Below are 21,868 nucleotides of genomic sequence, written 5' to 3'. Positions count from 1 at the left end.
TATGGCAATATTGCATTAGAAAATTTGTTCAATGGTTTATATAAAATATACAAGTACACGTTTTTACAGACACTCATAAATTTAAAACTCAGGTACTAATACATATGTTTATATATAAAAAAGGATCTGTAACAAAATATATAATTATGGCGAATCGATCTTGTACATATTAACAAGTATTAATCGATCGATCGCAAAACGCTACGAAGATATATTTGGCAAAGTCACTTTGCGTTAAAAATTTGAGATAAGATTCATTGGCAAAATCAAATCTTTATCAAAGTATTTCATGATAAACAATATGTTATGTGAATTTATGACATAGTATAAATATTTCTACTGTATAGGAACTTAACGCTGCGGTCGATTTGAGCTTACTGCTTTCAAATTTTTAATTTACTCATCGAGTTTATGCCATTGTCGTTTTCCACGTTATATATTATACATATTCGGGATATTAAAAAAATAATTTTAAACCGAAGCTTCCTCACTTTCAAGATGGATTGTAAAATATAATAGTGAATTTAAAATGTAAAAATGACTATATAAAATATTTTTAAGTATTTGTTCTTACATTTCAGTCTTGTATACTAAACTTTGTCGAACAACCAACACTAGAGATGCGAAAGACTGGGCGAGAAAGAACTATGGAATATGCATTTCTTTCGAACGGTGATTATGCTATAGAAAGTAACGAATGAATGATTTTTTCCCTAGCATAAACAGATTAATCGAGATGTAGTTATTTATCCAAAGTTCATTCTCACCCGATTGTTTTCCCACGATCGCATAACTAATCGAGACAGTGAAACATTTCAACGGTTTACAAGAAAACGAAGTAATTTTGTTCAACGGAACATCTCAATCAAAACGGACACGATAAAATTAAAACCGTCACTCGGAACGCTAAAACAAACAAACACAAGTAAAGAGTATACAACCCGAGGTAATAAACGAACCCGTTAGATCTACGTCTATTCCTACGGAAGCGAGGAAGCCGTCTAACTCAGTTGGTGTCCGACATGGATTCGTCGTCGCTCTTCAAGCCCAGTTCTTCCATGGTGTTCTGAATGAGCGTCCATCTGAAAACGGTAATAATGTTTATTTGTGACTCGATCGGTTTACGCGTCTTCGACTCACTTATCGTGTATTCCGCCGCCGGGAAGGAAGTCCGGAATCGTTTGGACTTGTTTGTATATGGACATTTTGAATTGTTCTCCTCCGTGTATCATTTCTGTAAATTGAAATCTATTGAAAAACGAGTGGATAATACGGGTAGTAAGTATTAAGCGATATTAATGGTTAATTTTGGTACAAGTCGTAAAAATCAATACCTATATATTCCGTTAACCTTGAATACAAAGTACGACAGGAAGACCGTCAAGTGTGAAAGAATGCGAAAATTAAGAACGGTAAGCGCTTTCAACAAGCTTCAATTGACGGTTTTGTTATTGGACGAAGAAACTAATTCCGACACTACGATGCGATAGAGGATTATTGTACATATAAATAAATAAGAGCGTTAGAACATACGGACGAGACAAAATAGACATTCGCCGACGTGTTAAAAATGTAGACTTGCTTTGTGTGCTTCTCGTGACTTCCTAAAGGTAATCTTTAAGGGTAATAAGGGACGTCTCTTTCGACTTCTGAGGAAGCGGGGCGTAAAATTAACTATAAACAAGCTACGGAGAGAAAAAAATAAACACATAAATATATTTTATTTGAAATAATAATATTTGTCGAGGACGAACATAAAATTGCATGCAAAAATATATAACATAAAAGATGGATCACGCGATTGGCTTCGCTCGGGTTTTCGGGGAGTGTCGATCGGAGAAAGAGAAACAACCTGCGATGCGCTCGCGGATCTTCTCGTCTAAGCGGCGGTCGGCGTCTCGGGCTTCTTTGGTCGGTTTGGGCGCTCCGGGGAAAGTGACGATTACGACGCTCATGTTGTCGTCGCTGCCCTGAAATTTGAAAGGGATAAATAAGCGGTTAAATAAGTTAATATATACATATGAGTATGTGTGATAATCGACAACCTTGGCGAGGCAAGCGTCGATGAGCCGATTGGATATTTCACAGAGGTCGTCGGTGATGTAGAGCATGCGTCGCACGTACGAAGTGGCGTCTTCGTTACTCAGCACGTCCCAGACGCCGTCGCAAGCCAGGATCAGGAATTCGTCTTCGGGGCGACGATTCCAAGCGAACAGCTCGGGCTCGGGCGAAACGAGCTGTTCGCACACTCCCAGCGCTCGCTCCGCTTTGTAGTCGAAGTCGCCCAGAGCGCGACTGACGGCCAGCGAGCCGTTGAGCCTCGAGACGAGCACGGCGCCGCCGGCTCGGCGGATGCGCGCCGATTCTTCGGGCAGAGCCGGTTTGTGGTCGCGCGTGCTCAAAGTGGGCAGTCCGTATCTGCAGAGCAGGGCGCGCGAATCGCCGCAATTGGCGAACACGGCCGGCCCGCCTTCTCGCAGGTTGACGAGCGCCACGATGGCGGTGGAACCACCGCGGCGGGTCTCCGGAGGCAGCTCGCGCAGTCTTTCGTCGAGGCGCAGGAAGGCCGTCCGCAAAGCGTCGCCGGGCCTCAGCCAGAATTCACCCTCGTTCAGCAGCTCGTCGGGCAGTCGCAGGGCGCACTGCGCCGAAACGCAGGCGCCCGCGTGCCCGTCGAACACCCCGAAAAGCGCCCACTCGTCCAGCGGGGGCACATCGCCCAGCGGCGTCAGAGCCAAGTGGGAATCCTCCATGGTGGCCCTCCAGCCTTGCATGGCGGCAGCTCCATATCGCAGTCCTCCGGCTCCGCCGCTCGCGTTTTCCTTCTCCGTCGCGGGCCGTCCGGGGCAACCGCCCAATCGCCCGCCCATCGCTCCTCCGTCCGATCGCCGATTGACAGCGGTCCTAGCTCGCGTCGAACGCGGCCATAATCTAATCTCTCTCATTTCAATTCAATTCTTAGTGCTATTATTTTATATGTAAAATAAACAAAATGTATAATAATCTACATTCATTCAAAAACAGTCAATGTCGTCTTCTTTAAAGAATCGTCACAATAAATTTGCGTTAAAGCCCTGCTAATTCATTTTTTATTGCGTTTCAGGTCCTATTGACCAAAATTCGCTTTGAATATACTTCGGCCAGCACTCTTATATCAGAAGTCTATAGTCTGAACTTCTGAGAGATGAGTTAGATTACTATGTATTTTGGACCAAATGAGTTTAGCTAATTCGTATGGGTTAGGTTTGGGTTTGGACAGCAAATGGACGTTTTGTTACGTTGTATTGACAATTTAGAGCAGCATATAATTTCAGTGGCGCATCAGTTTTTTATTTATTTATGTTTACGTAATTCTGCATGAGTAAGAAATAACTCATTGTGCGGTTACAATTTCATACATTATAATTATAAATTTAATACATATGTATACATTTAGAAAAATATAATAAGTACAATTAAAATATGTATTTATAAATTTTAAAGCAAAAATAACAATTATATATTGATATGATATATGTATTATTTATTGACTTAATTTGATTTCATTATACTTGCATGAATTCGATAAAAAAATATTTTTTAGTGTCTGCAATTATTCCTGGTTTATTTTGGTAAATCATTAAAGGTTTTAAATGTAATATATTTTAAAGAATGTGTGCCAAACTTCACAGGCAACGTGTTGATTTCAGCTGAAAATGGAGTAGCAAATATAATGAAATGCAGTAAAATAGCAATTAATGACGCATCTTTTTTTTTTGCTATTTCGTTTCAGTTTGTTTCGGTAGAATTATAGCTATGTTTATGTAAAATCCCAAATCATTTTATTTTGTATCGGTATGGTTCCATCTAAACAATATACCGACGGTTGCAACTTTCCGTAGATTATAACTATCGTACAGGCTTCGATGTTATAAGTTGTTTGTAGCCGCACTTTCAGCAATATTCAAGCTTATAATATTGCTTCATCTATGCAAGGATGATCTTTACTATGTTAAATTCGCAAAAAAGAACACTGTATGATGACTCAAATTATATAAACCATATATAAACCTGCCGCCACTGCGTATATTATATTAAAAAAATAACGAGAGCTCTGTTGTCGCTGGACTTAATAGTCAAACTCACGCACAAAGTCATTCAGAGCATCAAGTAATTCAACGTCCTTCTCAAGTTTGATTCGAAGCAACGCAATAAGCGAATTAACGACTCAAGTTAATCTTAATATATATATATATATATATATATATATATATATATATATATAATATTCTATTAAAGAAGCATTAAAAATGCTACTAAAACTTTGGAATATTACATACACATATTAAATATACTAATATGCACGTTTATGTCAACTGATATGTTTATTGATTTTGCATATCTTATAATTACACAATACACGTATTATATGTAAGTTGATTATTGCCAGAAAATCCGAGATCTAAGGAATTAGGTATATATAGAAACCAAAAATAAATAACCACATCTGAAAGGCTTGGAAGTACATAATACATTTAGATTTGTGGTTTTTGCATTAGAAAGGCAATGCTATCGCTAATTTTATGATAGTTTGCAATCAATAATATGGATAAAAGTAAACACAATATACAATAAATCAATAAAAAAGTACTGCATCATTTATCATTAATATTTATCAATAAAAAAGTGAGCATTTTTAGTTCCTAACTTATAGAAGGACTGAATTTTACTACATTTTAGTTAAATTGTATCTTATGTATGTTTCTACTTTCTCGTGATAATTTTAATAAAAAAGAGGTAAAAGGATCCATATAAATGCTTAAACTAGTCGATGTAGGTTAACAAATCGATCAGTCGTTAAAAAGTTTACATTAGCAACAATATTATTTGGTTTTGACCTAGTTTAGAAAAAATATATGGTTAGTCAATCAGATATAATGTATACTTACAAGTAATATTAACCACCAGGCTGAAAGTCTGGGGATCGGTGTCATTTATATTAATAATTATAAATTATTATGTGTAATATAATTTATAACCAGTTGAAATAAATGTTACTGCAGCTGGGGCCGATTTTTTAATAATAATGCTTCGAGTGCCTGCTGCAGGGGCTCGAATCCGCAACCTCCGAGTTACTAGTCTGAGACGTTACAGGCCACGCTATTCCGTCCTTAAATTATAAAGGAAAATTTTCAGTCTTAGAACAGTACTTTACTGAGTGTGTATACTATAGTCTTATATACATATGTACATATATTGTCAGCCCAAATGAATAAAAAAGACACTATTTATTCGACAATTTTCGTATAATTGTAACACACATTTATTTATATTTTTCATACATCACAAAATGTGCTTGAAAATTTGAACAATGATAATACATAATCGGGTTCATTATTTATTAAAGTTACAAATTGATAAAAAGTTGTTATAAATTAATTATTTTGTAAAAACACGCCAAATGGAAACAATGGAAGCTGTGGCATTGGCCATGATTCCCGGTTTGGTATTTGGAGAACTGCTCGATATATCTGGTTCCTGTTAAAACACAATACAATTATTTACAGTGAATCAACTATTATAAAAATGTATAAAAACTGTAATAATAACCGTTTCAGTATCCCAGTTCAGATGTTCGAGAGGCTCTGGCTCTTCTTCGTCAGAAGTAAACGTTAAACTGAAAAAGTCTTTATCTGCACTAGCTTGCCAAATTTCCGACATATCTAATTCATTTTCATCATCGGAAGATAAATTGTTACAATAGCTATCTTGAAAATCACTGCAATGAAAAATTTGTGTTATTAGATTATAAAATTATAATTTAATAAAATATATATCTATTTTACCTTTTAGGTCTAACGGGACATAGCCTTAATAGGGCATGAAGGGGTGGTTCTTTTAATAATATGCTATTTTTGCTCTTATCGATTTTCACTTCGTTTAACAATACTATAGCACAGCACTGAAGCTTATTAACTAATCTTTTGAAGCGGCATTCTTCCAATTCGCTGCTACAAAAATCACTAAAAATTGAACATTATATTAGTTAAAGTTATGTGTTATTTATTTAACAAATATATATAATTACCTATACGATATACTATATGGAAGCCTAACGTCTAAATAAAATGCAATCATTTTTATAAGGTGAGTGCTGTACGCTAAAGCTGCGCTTATCCTATATGCTGGGTTTTGGCTAACTGGTTCAACGTTAGTCGAATTACTCGTCGAACCCGCCAAACCTTTGTTAGCGACCACTGTTTAAAATATTTTATTAATAAATGGATTAATCAGGTATAAGATGCATAAAAAAATATTATAAATACCCCAATGACAATATGCACTATAGTCTCCGTCGAAAGGTAACGGCGATGTCAAAATTTGAATTGGCATCAAAGATGAAAAACTATCGGAAACTTTTACAGGTCTAGAGGCTTCTGCCAGAGCTCTCTCCGTATAATTTATGACTTCTCGGCTCGTGCTTTAAAAAACATTATTAATATCACAATGAATAATATCAAATATTAAGCGTATAATTAAAATTACCTTTGGGAATTAAAATCTTTGATAGGAAATATAAATTTAACTAATTGGTTCAATCTCTGTTTCCTCAACTCGAAGAGGGCACTTTGTTTGTTTTTGAGAAACTCTTGCCTGATGTCTATCTCTTTCTGCTTGCTGATTGAATATTTACGGATGGTTTCGACATTTTCCTTATACAGAGGTAATTTGGTTCTCAGTTGATCGTTGCACTCTTTCAACGAGGTAAATTTGGCAGTGTTGTTTTTAATGTTATCCCTTTTCTGTTGTATTGCCAAATTCAGTAGATCCGACCTGTCTTTGTACCATTTGGTTTTTGTCAATATTTGTTCAATCTTGTTTCGATTTTTTAATAAATCGTAGCACTTATCTTCTATGAATTTGCAGGAAGACCGGATGCGTATAAGATTCATTTTTTTGTCTGCAAATCTAAATTAATACATATTGTTAATTTGTTTCATGAGTTTAAAATATGTTGTTTTTGGGGAAAAAGCTTATAATTTTATGGGGGTGTAGAGGGGGTGAACTCAACAAGGCATGATTTTTTATTTATTTCATAATATTTTTCAAATCTCGAAGAGTAACATAATAAAAAATCGATTTCAGAATAAGGGTTTATAAAATAAGGAACAATCTTGCAATACTGATGGATTATAGAATATTAAAGAAAAACTCAACATACAACATACTTATTTAGACATATAAAGTTTTAAACCGTATTTATTTATTATTCGCATAATAAAAATGCACTACCATATTTGAATTTTTCAATGAACAAATAAGGTTTGAATTATCATATATTATAAATTATCGCAATGCTTTTTTCGTACAGTTTATAATTTATTTAAATATGATTTTAAATGTAAAACTTGTTTATTATTTAGGTTAGATCATTACTGATTTCCTTATGCAAGCTCCTCTATAATTTAATCTGGATTTCTATATTGCAGCTGGATATTTCATTCTGTTTACCATTATAGTACCGATAATATGTTTGTACTTTTAATAGGTTCTCCAAGATCGCATATAAGCAATCTGTAAATAAATGTAATTTATTATATAATACAAATAAAAATATATGTATCTTTAAGGTGACCACAAGTAATCCTAAAAATGTTGTCTTTCTTTGTCCTCCTTGAACAAATTTGAAAAAAATGTCAAGTGACCTTTTTTTAGCTCCCACAGCAATTTGTCTTTCTTTGTCCTCCTCAAACATTAATATTCGTGATGACCTTTTTTTAGCTCATGCAGCAATTTATCCTCCTCGAGCAAAAATTTCCGAGACGGCCTTTTTACATTTAGTGTTCCCCTTTTGATATTTTCAAAATCTGGTCACTTCAATATTTGAAAGTTGATTTACACTCTTAATATGGTAAAAATTAAGCAGCGAATACATTTATAATATTTTCAATATATTTAACACATTGAATAGTGTACAAATTTGTGCGTTTCATCATTTTAACTTGATAAAATAAAACACAAATGTTAAACTGCGTATTTATTTTAACTTTTCATTTAGCCCTTTAGCTACAGGTAACTAATATCATATTACCGTTATTTATTTATTTAAAAAAAAGCAATATCATTCTTTCCATTTCAAGTGCTTTTTTTATTTCCCTCATCCTGTCGCCTTTTGGCCTTCCAATGCACATTCATTAATCCCTAACTTATCTTAGAGGTCTTCTGGGTTCTAAAATGATCTCGACCTGTTTACAGTAGGTCAGTGGCGCCCAACCATTTTTAAACACAAATTAAATTTTTATATTATTGGTATGCAATCCACAGTTTGAGTAATATTTATTAACTCACATCTAAAATATATTTTATTTATATTTAAAGAAATTTAATAACTTCTTAAACTCCAGTAATCAGTGGGTTGTAACAGCTAATGTGGATTAAATTGAATTTAATATATAATTTATGTCTCTGTCGTAATGATTACTTTATGGCTGAATGGAGAAATTTATATCAAAATAAAAGTGGTGAAAAATATCTGCTAGATAAGCCGACCCATAAATACAATTCTTTCTCTCTCAAGAGCACTATATATTCTGCTCCTATTTTTAGCCAAAATTATTTAAAACTACAGAGAAGTGCTGTTGAAGTCTTTGTTGTCAGATTTAAGATTAATCTCAAGCATAGCAGGAATATCATCAATGCAAAAAGAATGAAGTTTTTTTTCCCTTCAAGGATTTGTTTGTTAAAAAAACGTCGATAGCCTTCGACATTCATAATAGTTCTTCTTTGATGGCGTCAGCATAACATACCGTACAAAAGTAAGGAGTTGTCTGCATGCTTAATGGACTGGAGGTTAAGTACGCTTTGTATTGACATTATGTGTTGAGTAAATTTTGGTTTAGAGGTGTATTATCAATTTATAAGAGGTGTATTATCAAGGTTTTATAGGATATTTTGTAATTGGTTTAAGTCTATACAAATGAGGGTTAATGCTAGTTCGTTTTTACTATTGTCAAATGAGTTGAAGTCAATTATGATTATATTCTGTACACGTCGTTGTATAAAAAGAAAGAGAAATTCTATTATCTATTCTCAAGTTTTTCATAGCCAATATTTACATAATTATTATACATCAACTAGGAGTAAGAGTGGCTTTCACTTTGCCCTTCTATTCAAATGTAGTAATCTGTGAAGAATAGCATAAGTGTGTAAGACAAGTCTCGAGGTAAAACGTACACGTAAAGAAGTATTACGAATGATGCAATAATAAAAACGTAAAATAATTTGTATTTATATAAACGACGTTAAGACATTCGCAATGGGAATTAAAGAAGCGCGTAAAACGATTGATTAATGCAGCGATGGCGACGTACCTGTCGGGGAAAAGGGTGGTGGAATGGTAGAAGTCTCCGCGACGCACGCATAGCTCGCAGTAGAATACGTTCCTGGCTCTCTTGCAGAGGCCGCACTGGGGACGGTTAGCGCAGCTGACGCAGTCGCTCCAATCGGTTCGCATAATATCTCCTCTGCTTGTCATTGGACAACTGTCATTCTGACGGTCACTACTGCCAACCTAACGAAACGAGTTTGTAAACAAAGCGATCGAAAATTATTTTTATAAACCTAAAGACGCAGTAACTACTAATACAATTATATTCTAAATACTGCATATTATACATTCTAGCAGCTAGTGTTGATATACATTTTTAGCGTTCAAATATATTATTTAATGTTTTTTTACAAAATAATTTTTATGCGAAATAATTCGTAATTACCAAGGACGTCATTAAAGAAGGGGGCTAGGAAGCATTTTCCAAACTCTTGAATCTTGCTAGAAAAGTGCATGTTATTAAATAAAATATTATGAATTTTAATGGATTGAAATCCACATATTAAAATACTAAAATACTACACATATTAGACAGACGAACGTTTGAACCCCCCCTCCCTTGGAAAAAGCTGAAATGACTTCCCTGATTTTAAACCAGAAATTCTAAATGCTTAGCAATCTAGCATTTTATTAATTTATGCATTTACCACACAGCTCTGTGACAAACAAAACACGATACACGCGTAATTTTATTGCTAGAATAAAAATTACACGTATGTCTTCGTCCAATATTACGAGTACTACTGGGCAACGACGATGTAAGATTTATTTTACGATTTATGCAAATAAACATTCTCCTGACGTTAAATTACGTTTTTTTTATTAAATCTACCGATAGGAGTCGTATGAAATACTTTCGACTGCATCGATCGTTGATTCGTTACTCAGAATATTTAGGCACTGAAAGCCATAATATCAATGAGCTACATAAATCTTCTGTCGCCCGTGTGCAAAAATATTCACAAGTCATTTTGTTTCTTAGATCAACTCCGTCATTAAGTAATTATCGAATTATACATTTCTCAGCTTTTCACTTTTCTAGATTTAAAATTTTTTTCGAACATTGCAAACGTAAATGATTTTAGTTGCAATAGTGTTTTTTTAATTAGGTAATTGCGTAGTTGGTCAAATTTCTAGGTGCTTACACTTAGGTCGTTACACTGACAGTTTGCTGTAACCTTACTTTTGGCGTTCGCGTCAAGCCGCTAAAATGCCCGATATGAAAATAACTCCGCTCGGAGCGGGCCAAGATGTCGGAAGGAGTTGCATATTACTGTCGATGGGAGGTAAAAACATCATGCTGGATTGCGGTATGCACATGGGCTTCAACGACGAGAGGCGTTTCCCTGATTTTTCATACATAGTCCCCGAAGGACCCATCACCGGGCACATCGACTGCGTGATCGTATCTCATTTCCACCTCGACCACTGCGGAGCCTTACCGTACATGTCAGAAATAGTCGGATACTCCGGACCGATTTACATGACTCATCCCACGAAAGCGATAGCTCCCATTCTTTTGGAAGACATGAGGAAAGTCGCCGTCGAGCGCAAGGGCGAATCCAACTTTTTCACTTCGCAAAATATAAAAGATTGCATGAAAAAGGTTACGGCTGTGACGCTGCATCAATCGGTGATGGTGGACAACGATTTGGAGATTAAAGCGTATTACGCCGGACACGTATTGGGCGCTGCCATGTTTTGGATAAAAGTGGGCTCTCAATCTGTAGTCTACACCGGCGATTATAACATGACGCCCGATCGCCATTTGGGAGCGGCTTGGATAGATAAATGTAGGCCCGATTTGCTCATATCCGAGTCTACTTACGCCACGACGATCCGAGATTCTAAACGGTGCCGCGAAAGAGATTTCCTTAAGAAAGTACACGAATGCGTCGATAACGGAGGCAAAGTTTTGATCCCCGTATTCGCACTGGGGCGCGCTCAAGAGCTTTGCATTCTATTAGAGACTTACTGGGAAAGAATGAATCTTAAGTTTCCAGTATACTTTGCCGTAGGACTTACCGAAAAAGCTAACAACTACTACAAGATGTTCATCACTTGGACCAATCAAAAGATCCGCAAGACGTTCGTTCAGCGGAACATGTTCGATTTCAAGCATATCAAACCGTTCGATAAGTCCAATATCGATAATCCCGGGCCTATGGTAGTCTTCGCTACTCCCGGAATGCTACACGCGGGTCTTTCGCTATCCATCTTTAAAAAATGGGCTCCGAATGAAAACAACATGGTGATTATGCCCGGATTTTGCGTACAAGGCACAGTCGGCCATAAAATCCTGAACGGAGCCAAAAAAGTGGAATTCGAAAACGGACAAGCGGTCGAAGTAAAAATGGCTGTCGAATACATGTCCTTTTCGGCGCACGCCGACGCTAAGGGTATCATGCAGTTGATTCAGTATTGCGAGCCGAAAAACGTTATGTTAGTTCACGGAGAAGCGGAAAAGATGGAATTTTTAATGCATAAAATCAAAGAAGAGTTCAACATCAATTGTTACAATCCGGCAAACGGAGAAACTTGCGTGATCAACACGCCGATTAAGATTCCAGTCGACGTATCCTTGAGGTTGTTGAAAGCGGAAGCTATCAGATACAACGCTCAACCGCCGGATCCAAAGCGTAAACGCATAGTCCACGGAGTGCTTTGCGTTAAAGAAAACAAATTATCAGTCGTAGACATTGATGAAATATGCGAAGAAGCAGGGATTAACAGGCACACGATCAGATTTACGAGCACGGTTCGATTAGAAGCGCCAGGACCGGCCTCTCGCACGGCTCAGAAGCTTCTGCAACTCTTGGAAGAGCGGCTGCCGGCTTGGAACGTTCACCTCAACGATAACAATATTTCCGTAGAATCGGTTCTAATCAAAATAGAAGGAGACGAAGATGTGAACAAAAGTGTTTATGTTTCGTGGACTAATCAGGACGAGGACTTAGGGAGTTATATTTTGGGACTCTTACAATCGATCTGTCAATGATTATTTTCATTTATACTTATATATTTCCATACGTATGTACTTTAAAGCGCAATATATTTTTTTACATAAATTGTTTTATGCGCATAATCACATATGTATCCACTGTATTATATATTATAAATTTGTACATAATATTTTAAGAATTAATTAAATTATGAAAATAACTTAGGAATTTTATTTAATAACTAATTTGATAGTAGCTGACTATACATATAAATATTATTATGAGTTAAATTCAACAGAGATATCCGTCGTAACTTTAATTTTTCAATATTAAAAAAAAACATATTTGACATTTTTGCTACAAAACATTTAATTTACTAGGTATATGTAAAATTACATTTAGATTTAAATTTTATTTTTTAAAATTATCAAAATTCATAAAGGTGCTCTGATTTATTTGGAACATGCATACAAAACTTATGTTATGGCTAAACAACTTAAACGCAAATTTTCCGCTTTCTTTTGAGTCGTTGATAAGTGTTTGCTGATCCTTCGAAGCTCCGGTATGACGGTTTTTGCGCGAATAGGAAGATCATGGACTTCTTCTCGAAGGGGAACGATAAACAATGGGTCACATTGTAAATATTGCTACGGCATTTTTGAAAAAAATACTCTGTTGGGTTGTCAAATTTATAGCAAAACGCTAGGAAATATCATATATTTTTTTGTCAATTTAAAAGATTTAAAAGAAAATTTGTTTATGATTTAAAATAAATACACACTTCTCGTATTTATATGCATTAAGAATGTGATAAGTAATAAAAATTATAAATTGGAAAAATACAATAAAACACAACTTTCAAGTTTTAAATTATAACTTATTCCAACAAAGAGTAAGTTTTTATGTATGAGTACCAAATACCTAAGTATATTGATAGATTTTTTGTGAAAAATAGTAATTTGTATTATTTAACCAAGAGGGAAAAGTAAAAAAGAAGATATGATTTTTTACATAGATATTATTACAAATATATTATAAATTACACAATGAAATAAAACATAAATAAATTAAGTTAACTATGTTCGAAAGATTATACGAAATAATTTGTAGATAAATAATATTTACATTTAAAAATATAAAGAACAAGGTTTTTAGGAAAAAACGTAGAAAACAGTGTGCAATTCTACAAATCAAATTATCTCACCGTGGCAAAAGTCTTGGTGTACATATAATTAAATTATAATTAAAATTTTAATATACAAGCAATCTATTTATATTTTGGCACATTTTATTTGTACTATTATCTGCATATATTTAATAGTCAGTTTAATTTGCGAACTAAGAATTAAAAGTAAAAGAAACCTCTCCGATGTATGATATAATATGAATTCTTAACGTACTTATAAAAATCATTATACAATTCCCATATAGCCAAGTGCATATGGAGATATATTATTAGTTCTTAATAAATAATTACCACGAGACCTTGAATCTGAAGCTAATCCTAAATAAGAAACATCATTTAAATTACAAATATGTGCTTTGATGTTCTGGCATCTCTTTGCTGGAAATCCAAATTCGTTCTTTACGGATTCAACAAACAGTGATAGAGATCTATAATGACTACAAAATGTATCCAAATTTCTACAACCTGGTTGGTTTCCGTATATATTGTTTACATAAAAATTTGCATGTCCTACTGTGTAATCAATTCCTATTCCTAAGGCACTCGTATAAATAATGTCTACGTATGAAGCATCGTTGCTATTCAATCCCAAGTTTGAATTCACCGAAAAACACAATGCGGCTGGATCCAAGGCTGTGATTCGACCCAAAGGATAATTATACGTTTGTTTGAAAGTTTTAGCTGCTAGCCCCGCGATTTGAGCACCCAAACTCAATCCGACTATATGTATGTTATCAGGAGAGACTCCATAGCTACACAATTTCACTAAAAATTCACTAATCACAAAACCCAGTTTGGGCGATATTCGTTTCACATATAAATAGTCCAATTTAGATGTATAATGTCTCATATCGATTGATATGAAATTATAATATCTCTGCTTTGAAAGGATCTCTGCCATTTCTTGAATAGGAACGGGAGCCGGTCTTGCATTGAATCCGTGCACATAAACCATTGTGCGAGCGTTGACGTTGAAATCTGGATTTCTCAATATATGTTCGTGAGCTAGTGTTAACGGAAAGTTCAGAAATCCATCAGAAGAGTAATACATGACGCTTATGCGATCTCTTTTCATAGAATTTTGAAACTTATATAAAAAATTGCGATTTACTCCATCACCTAAAAAATATTATGTTTTAATTTTACATATACATTTTTATTTGCTTAATATATAATCAGTTATTTAAGTTACACAAATTGGTTCCAAATTTTGTGGCCAGTTTTATTAAAGATAGGATTCCATCTCGCCTTGAGTAAAATAGTGGCCGAATCAGTCCGTGTATGGTCACTTCCGTTAAGAATGAAGCACTCACAAGGAAAAACAATAAGCGACGCGTATTCATTATAGCACTGCTGAGTAATATGTGTCTATTTGTGCTTGGTTTGTGTAACTCAGAACATGTTTCATGTCAAACAGATACAACTAAACTGACTTAATATTTTTTTTTTTCTGTTATTTAACCTTAGGATTTAATTTATTTTGTTAGAGCATCATTTGGAAAACTAGTTTTTTGCAAATTGAAGATCCCCTTGAATAACAACTAATGTCCACTTTTTAGAAAACGTATTATTATTGGATCAATGAAGACCTGATTATTTTAAGCATGTTAAGGCACTCAAATTAAGGGTTGAATTTTTGCGAAAATAAATGTCAAAAAATTGAATATATTTATATGAGACACCTTAAATAAAGCAATATCACACAGGGTCTATTTATTTATGGTGTTTTTAGTAATAAATTTTATATATGCCTAGATATAAAGTAAATAAACACTAATAAAATATATAAAAAGCAAATTTCAGACGTGTCCAAATAAAAATATAATTATAGTTTATATGAAGATATATCCTATTATCGATTAAACTTGTATGAAAAGTTGTTCTCGTCTAAGTTTAATTTTTTAAAATAATATTGGATAAAAAAGAAAAAATCCAGTGTTCCATCCCAACTTTAAAAAACGGAATCTTCTCTCACATACATACGATATTTGTCCGAATCTTCCGTTGTATCATGACAGTAGTAAGCCCAATGCGTTACCACGGGATAACTACAATCAACAACTAATAAGTAAATAGTGAGCCACCAGGCAGAAATCAGCAACATCCTTTTTATTAATTATAAACTATTATTATAGATTACAAGCAATATACATATGTCACTATGAATGACCTAGCTCGATTTTATTTTAATTTGTCGTTATTATATTCATCTGTGAGATCAGGACACTCTAGGCTCCCTTATATGTGGTGATCGGTCATAATTATAAGTATATAATACTTACTAATTCCGACCTCTCGGACACGATTTCCTCCTTCTGGTGTCAATCAATTCCAGACGTTGTCTGGAATTGTATTGTATATCCCAACACTATTCGGCTGTCATCCCCGTGCATATGCCTATGTTTCGCAACCAAGATATATCTTCGATCAATTTTTCCCATTATTAATGTATAAGTAGAAGGAGGTATTCCATTTTCTCAATCGCGTCCTATCATGAAGAGAATTTTGTAATTGAAGACTTTTGTTCATGAAACTTTTAGCATACGCATATAATGCCACAACTAAATTCTTCCAATCTTATAATTGTATTCATTTTTAAAGTTCAGGTGAGGCGTCCGTACAATAGGACTGACCAGACATAGCACTTTTAAATTTGGAAATGTTAATTAAAAATATTAAATTAAATTTAAATTTGGTTTGAAAAGTTTTGGCTAGGTTTGCGAGACCAATTTGAAGTTTTAAAAACTCGCTTCTAGTAATTACGATGCGAACTTAACTTTTTTGCTAGGTTCAATTTTGCCGTTTATTCCACTACTCAAGTATTTCAAATGTTTCACCCTTGCAATTCTTTTTCCGTCAAATTATAAGTTTACCGAGCCTATGGGGGGCATGCTTATTACCATAAATTTTGTTTTTTTAACGTTTATCGTAGATCTATTTTTATACATTCTATATTTACACTATCCAGGAATCTCTGAGGGTCATTACAGTCTCAGCAAATATTTCCATGTCATCAGCATAACGAATGTTATTAATGGTCTCTTCTTTGACTTTTATTTATTTTTGTCCCTGAAGTGATTTTTTGAATATAGTTTCGGATTATATATTGAAAAGAGTAGGAGAAAGAACACATCCCTGACAACACCTCTCTGTATATAGGTATTTTTTGTTTGATATTCTTCAATGCTTAGTACTGCTGATGATTTCAATAAAGAATTTTGAACGGTTTTACGTCTCTATCACCTGGCCTGATAGAACTTAGGCCCTCTATATTGTCGTGTAATAGCTGTGCTTATTTTATTATCATTTACTCGTCACTATTCTGAAATCGTAACATCAATGTGATATTTTATAAGGAGAGCCTTGCTACGAGGTTACGCGTCCCCTGATCGTCTCTTTGTCCGTGGCTACCGCTTCGCCATATTAATTGACTCGTAAGAATATTCCCTCATTCGCAACCTGGGGATCATGTGGTCTTATAGACAGTGGCGTAGCTATGGGGGGGGGGGGGCGCCCCGGGCGGCACTTTCTTGGGGGCGGCATATTCGCGATGGGATCGTCTAGTGTGGTTCTTAACCCTGAATTCACTAACATATATAAATTCACGAATAACAAGAGCTTAATAATAACCAATTTATTATTTTAAGAAATGCTGATTTTATGACCCTGCAAAATATGTATGGGGAGGGGGCGGCAATTTAAGGATCACCCTGGGCGGCACATACCCTAGCTACGCCTCTGATTATAGAGCTCTACGTACGCACTTATTTAATAATATAGACACGTAAATTCATAGCAATAAATACTACTAAATATAATAACAGTATTCTTTTTTTTGTATCTGTTAACAGTTTGAGAATCGCTATTCACAAATGACTGATTATATGTCATATAAAATCCATTATATGTAATAATTACCATCTAATAACTAATGAACATTTAATGATTAAATGACAATATTTTTTTGAGGATTTTTTTATTTTCTATATTATTATGGTTTCTAACTTTATGCCAGCCACAATAGACATTGAAAAACATTAGGGTTTAAATGGCATTAGAACCATAGACTTTCAAGTATTAGTTACCTAACTATACCACTGTTAGTTAGTTCTCTATTTTTCTTTTTGTATTATATTGTGTATAGGTTTTCTTTTAGTTCTCTATTTTTTTGGCTTACAGGTCCAAAAATTCACGAACTGGCCTGACATAATTGTTATAAAATCTACTAATACTGGTAACATAATTAAAAATATATGATGTAAATGTCAATGAATATGTTAACTATATAAACACTGTTTCTGAAGGTAGTTTAGTGTTTTTAATAAATTAATAAATCTGAAAACTATATTCTGCATATAAAAATCGAGTTCACGGTCGTATTTATTGATCTTCAAAAATTATTCAACCTAATCATCATAATATAAATACATAATGAGTTATGTTGTTACGTAAGAAAACAAACCGATGACCATGTATAATATTTATTTAATAATTTAATAAGACTAAGATTACAATTTATAATTATAAGAAAGTATTTAAAATCTTATTGGTATATGGTTTCAAATGACTAGATTAGCTTTTCATACATTAATATTATTATACAGAAATGAATATAACATTTTTTGGCATTTACATTTTCGATTAGTCTTCTTAAACCATGTCCTCAAAGTTTTCAACGTAAAGTCCCTTTTGTCCATTTACAACGTTTTGTTGTGTCTAGTCGGTTTATTTATTTATTATCACAAAAGTACTCCTTACAATAAATTTAGACAACATCTTTGGTTTATTTTTACTTTATTATATATTAGATACCCGCAGTTCCCATAGCATACGGAGAACTACCATACGTATTAAGAGTGTAGATCCCTCTTGTCGAAGGATCCGAACCGAATCCCATGAGTGAAGTAACTGAAACTTGGCAATCATACACTGTGATGTCTGAACATTTCTTAGCTATAAATCCACTGGGATTCTTCACCGTATCTGCATACAGGTTAATCGATCTCGCATGACTGCAAAAGTAATCTGTTTTACTACATCCCGTCTGTACTCCGCTTCTTCCGTTCACATAATACTCAGCATGTCCAGCAATATTGCTGCTATAACTTAAGACGCTTGTCCTTATAACGTCCACATAAGTAGCATCTGTAGGTTTAAGACCGACATTTACATTCTTACTAAAACACGGAGCAGCCGGATCCAATCCAGTTATCCTTGGCAACAAAACACCATTGATCGTTGTAAACCTTCTAGCTGCGAAACTAGCAATCTGAGCTCCGAGACTGAGACCCACCACGTACATGTTAGCCAAAGGAACACCTTTCAAATACAAACCAGATATGAAATCTCCCAGTTCAACCCCAATATAAGATATCGTCCCTGATATGTATATGTAATCAGTTCCCCACGTAAAATTCTTTGAATTGAAAGATAATATATTATATCCATCGGTATCTCCCAATTTAGCTCCTATGATGTATAAGCCATCAGAATCGGGCTTAGCTTTGAATCCATGTACATAAATCAAAGTTTTAGCGTTCATATTGAACATCGGAGAACTCGTAATATCGTTCAACGCTGTAGTCATCGAATAATTATATAACACGCCCGATTTATAAAGCATCATAGTCAAGCTCTCTTTAGTGACTGCTTTCGGCAGAATCCATTTTCTGAAGTAGTTGAAAAAATCACCTTAAATTAAAAAATCATAGTTATAATATAGTATTAATTTTGTGCTTGTGAAGTTTTTTGATATGTATACCGTGTATGTAGATGAGATGATGCGTGCTTATGAAAGTCGAGGTCGGTGGTTCAAATCTTGGCGTCAACCTTGTGTTACATGCTTTTATGTGGTTTTAGATCTTTTTCGTGTGATTTGACATGGAAATGTAAAAAGTAGTTAGGTTTGTAAACGTCTTATACGTGATTCAGTTTAAAAAATGCATGTAATGAGTATATTATGTTGCTTCATAACATTATTTTAGAGTAATGATGCTTACGAAATTGTATAAAATTATCTACATAGAGATCATTTTGGTTTAAATGGAGCATAAAAGTTAATTTTGATCACAGTAGCAATCACAGACGCAGTGGTTAATATTTTAAATAATTTTAAATTATCTAGAATTAAAATCAATATATAAATACACAAAAATATATATGTATATTAATTAGTAATTATTACGCCTGCTATTTAACGGTAGTCATAATAAAAGTAGGTAAATCTAAAAAGATCATCTACCAACTGCACTAAATCTTCGAGGATGACAGATGCTTTTTATTGATTACATGTATCCTACTGATATCAGGATTGAAAAAGTAAAGTAAAAATGAATATTTATATGAGATAGATTTCTGCATATTAAATTGCGTATAAAAGTTTTTCTTTTATTTCATTTTTCACCTTTTTACTATCTCTTTAAATATCTTAATAGCCGCCATTTTGAAACAAGACTGCGGTTTAGGGTGTCTAACAAACTTAATTGAGATATTTGCTATCTGTTTTTAGAAAAGTTTAATGTCCACCTGATTAAAACAACGAAAGTCCTCAAACACCATGACAGGAGTATCACTGTCGAAATATCGAACAGTAAGTTCTCATCGCGATGAATCCCGGAATTTAAATAAAATACATATGTATGTATGACAACTCTTTACTACTTTTTATAGAATTTAGAAGCCGCCATTTTTAAGTAAAATTTCGGATGAAGGAAGATGGGAATAAATAAATTTAACTAATCTCGGTCAATTAATATCTCGATCAATATACATGTATTTAAATGACAAATTTATTAGAAAATATTGATGGCGCTTATATTAAAACTATGTCAGTTATTGTGTCCTCAAAAACCGCTATATACCAAATAAAACACACTTTGACATATATTATATTATCTGTTAGATTGACTCAATATCTTTGTAAAGATAAGTTTTTATTTTCATAATTTTTCATCAATGAAAGATAATATTTATGGGATAAACAAAATTAAATTCCTCTGATTTATTTGGAATCTTAGTTTTTCGTCGGAGAAACAAAAAAGTGTACCTTTATCCATATGTAACATTGATCTCAACTAAAAATTTGAATGCAAACCGTAATATATGATTACTGCGTACTGCGATTTTGAAGTTTAAAGTGTTTCAAATACAATTCGATCCATAATGGTCTCTGGCCCAGGCTCTTTGGAGCTAGACCAATTACCACTATGGTCAATCCGCCCGTGCAACGAAAGCAATAGAATTGTACTTTATGATTTGTAATTGTGTTTAACTTTTCTTTATGATTTGTGCGTTTTTAAAACTAAATATAGTCTTACACACATATGTATACTCCTGATCTGAATACATTAACTTTAACATTAAACTCGTTTGAGAATTTTGCATTTGTGAGATAAACTTTAATAACGAGTTTATTGCATTTCAGTAATATACGAACAGCAAATTATATTTAAAACCTAATTCTAAATGATATATATATATACAATTAATATTTACAGTTGAAAGACACAACATTAATCACGAGCTTCACGATCGACAGATAGGCATCTTCCTTTTTTATCCCAGCTGTGTCTGTGTTGTTTAACCATGCTGGTTTTGCCACGTTTACTACATAGCACAACGTCAAAGTGAACAAAAATATTCTGTATATACTCGACATTGCTTTTAGAACGTTTGAACTGTTTTTGGAAATGTTTCAGATATTTATACGTGTACACTTTGAATGTGTTCTATTCGCGACTGAGCCTATGTCAACAATGAACTTGAAACAACACGATAATGAAATCCTCCAAGTATTATTATTCGTTTTTTGGGTAAAAATCATTTCGAATTGACCTTGTAACAAAGCATCTGAGTTTAGTATTAATGTATTTTTTGTTCAATTTTTTTAATGTACATAATTTTTATTTTCAATTTATCTCGTATTGATTTGTCTATAATGAAATTTTGTAATTAATATTGAAATGAAATGAAATGAAATATATTTTATTTACCTGCATTTTCAACTAAAACAATTTTTTAGATACCTATGATAAGCATTGCTTTCTAAAAAAATATTTATACAAACTTAATATATTAATATTTGCGAATAACATTATAAAGGATCGTCTTAAGTTTATTTTCAATTAAAAAAGAAAATGTTTTCTAAACTGATCAAGTTTGAGAAAAATTTGTCTATATTAATTTTATTACATGTAAATATTCCGTTGCAAGAATGACAGCCCAATGCGTTACAACTACACCAAAGTAAACACATGCAGCGACTCTAAGCAAGTATTAAGACACCAGACTGAACAGTCTGTAAATCTTTGAAATATATTTTCATACTTAGTAACTATTATTACAGCTTATGCATGACATAGTATTTATTCTACA

The 21,868-nt window shown here is 33.6% G+C and overlaps 5 protein-coding genes across 7 annotated transcripts; 1 reads left to right on the top strand and 4 right to left on the bottom strand.

Annotated features, from left to right (window-relative positions):
* Positions 1–10: 10 nt before the first annotated feature.
* alph (protein phosphatase alphabet) lies at positions 11–2,930 on the bottom strand. 2 transcript variants are annotated; one of them, XM_088199835.1, is made up of 4 exons: positions 2,046–2,930; positions 1,853–1,970; positions 1,141–1,234; positions 11–1,082 (listed from the first exon to the last, which is right to left on the bottom strand). In XM_088199835.1, exons 1-4 carry the CDS (start codon positions 2,868–2,870, stop codon positions 1,007–1,009), a joined length of 1,113 nt encoding a protein of 370 aa, XP_088055961.1. In that variant the 5' UTR covers positions 2,871–2,930; the 3' UTR covers positions 11–1,006. The 2 variants fall into 2 exon arrangements, 1 of the variants encoding a protein (XP_088055961.1); XR_015811624.1 differs by lacking the exon at positions 11–1,082 and adding an exon at positions 1,583–1,685 and having other exon boundaries at positions 1,205–1,234.
* Positions 2,931–5,266: 2,336 nt separating this feature from the next.
* Positions 5,267–9,523, bottom strand: Atg14 (autophagy related protein 14). Its single transcript, XM_088182934.1, has 7 exons — positions 9,351–9,523; positions 6,526–6,948; positions 6,306–6,460; positions 6,068–6,236; positions 5,826–6,002; positions 5,590–5,758; positions 5,267–5,517 (listed from the first exon to the last, which is right to left on the bottom strand). Exons 1-7 carry the CDS (start codon positions 9,512–9,514, stop codon positions 5,419–5,421), a joined length of 1,356 nt encoding a protein of 451 aa, XP_088039060.1. The 5' UTR covers positions 9,515–9,523; the 3' UTR covers positions 5,267–5,418.
* Positions 9,524–10,506: 983 nt separating this feature from the next.
* On the top strand, positions 10,507–12,529 carry IntS11 (integrator complex subunit 11). The gene has a single exon (XM_088185772.1). The coding sequence runs from the start codon at positions 10,578–10,580 to the stop codon at positions 12,363–12,365; it is 1,788 nt and encodes a 595-aa protein (XP_088041898.1). The 5' UTR covers positions 10,507–10,577; the 3' UTR covers positions 12,366–12,529.
* A 1,039-nt stretch (positions 12,530–13,568) lies between these two features.
* On the bottom strand, positions 13,569–17,386 carry LOC148238812 (lipase member I-like). Its single transcript, XM_088205777.1, has 2 exons — positions 17,315–17,386; positions 13,569–14,459 (listed from the first exon to the last, which is right to left on the bottom strand). Exons 1-2 carry the CDS (start codon positions 17,384–17,386, stop codon positions 13,722–13,724), a joined length of 810 nt encoding a protein of 269 aa, XP_088061903.1. The 3' UTR covers positions 13,569–13,721.
* Positions 17,387–17,960: 574 nt separating this feature from the next.
* LOC148238811 (pancreatic triacylglycerol lipase-like) lies at positions 17,961–21,242 on the bottom strand. 2 transcript variants are annotated; one of them, XM_088185626.1, is made up of 2 exons: positions 20,990–21,242; positions 17,961–19,186 (listed from the first exon to the last, which is right to left on the bottom strand). In XM_088185626.1, exons 1-2 carry the CDS (start codon positions 21,150–21,152, stop codon positions 18,300–18,302), a joined length of 1,050 nt encoding a protein of 349 aa, XP_088041752.1. In that variant the 5' UTR covers positions 21,153–21,242; the 3' UTR covers positions 17,961–18,299. The 2 variants fall into 2 exon arrangements, with proteins under 2 accessions (XP_088041752.1, XP_088041760.1); XM_088185634.1 differs by lacking the exon at positions 20,990–21,242 and adding an exon at positions 19,257–20,962.
* Between the last annotated feature and the right edge of the window lie 626 nt (positions 21,243–21,868).

Source organism: Plectrocnemia conspersa, unplaced genomic scaffold, assembly GCF_051122295.1.
Source record: "Plectrocnemia conspersa isolate PC_06_02 unplaced genomic scaffold, ASM5112229v1 ptg000001l, whole genome shotgun sequence".
NCBI lineage: Eukaryota > Metazoa > Arthropoda > Insecta > Trichoptera > Polycentropodidae > Plectrocnemia > Plectrocnemia conspersa.
The sequence above is the reverse complement of the archived record's forward strand: the minus strand, read 5'-3'. Positions and strand labels throughout refer to the sequence as shown.

What these genes read in the sequence shown, in the direction of transcription:
- alph (XM_088199835.1), bottom strand. Translation starts at nt 2,870, where the DNA reads ATGGGCGGGCGATTGGGCGGTTGCCCCGGACGGCCCGCGACGGAGAAG. An exon ending in GATCCGCGAGCGCATCGCAG is followed by an intron (nt 1,235 to 1,852) that starts GTTGTTTCTCTT and finishes TTCAATTTACAG; the next exon opens with AAATGATACACGGAGGAGAA. An exon ending in GGCGGCGGAATACACGATAA is followed by an intron (nt 1,083 to 1,140) that starts GTGAGTCGAAGA and finishes TACCGTTTTCAG; the next exon opens with ATGGACGCTCATTCAGAACA.
- Atg14 (XM_088182934.1), bottom strand. Translation starts at nt 9,514, where the DNA reads ATGACAAGCAGAGGAGATATTATGCGAACCGATTGGAGCGACTGCGTC. An exon ending in TAGTGCATATTGTCATTGGG is followed by an intron (nt 6,237 to 6,305) that starts GTATTTATAATA and finishes TATTTTAAACAG; the next exon opens with TGGTCGCTAACAAAGGTTTG. An exon ending in TGAACTGGGATACTGAAACG is followed by an intron (nt 5,518 to 5,589) that starts GTTATTATTACA and finishes GTGTTTTAACAG; the next exon opens with GAACCAGATATATCGAGCAG.
- IntS11 (XM_088185772.1), top strand. Translation starts at nt 10,578, where the DNA reads ATGCCCGATATGAAAATAACTCCGCTCGGAGCGGGCCAAGATGTCGGA.
- LOC148238812 (XM_088205777.1), bottom strand. Translation starts at nt 17,386, where the DNA reads ATGACATATAATCAGTCATTTGTGAATAGCGATTCTCAAACTGTTAAC. An exon ending in ACAAAAAAAAGAATACTGTT is followed by an intron (nt 14,460 to 17,314) that starts ATTATATTTAGT and finishes TTCAACGTCAAC; the next exon opens with GCTCGCACAATGGTTTATGT.
- LOC148238811 (XM_088185626.1), bottom strand. Translation starts at nt 21,152, where the DNA reads ATGTCGAGTATATACAGAATATTTTTGTTCACTTTGACGTTGTGCTAT. An exon ending in TAATGTTGTGTCTTTCAACT is followed by an intron (nt 19,187 to 20,989) that starts GTAAATATTAAT and finishes TTTTAATTTAAG; the next exon opens with GTGATTTTTTCAACTACTTC.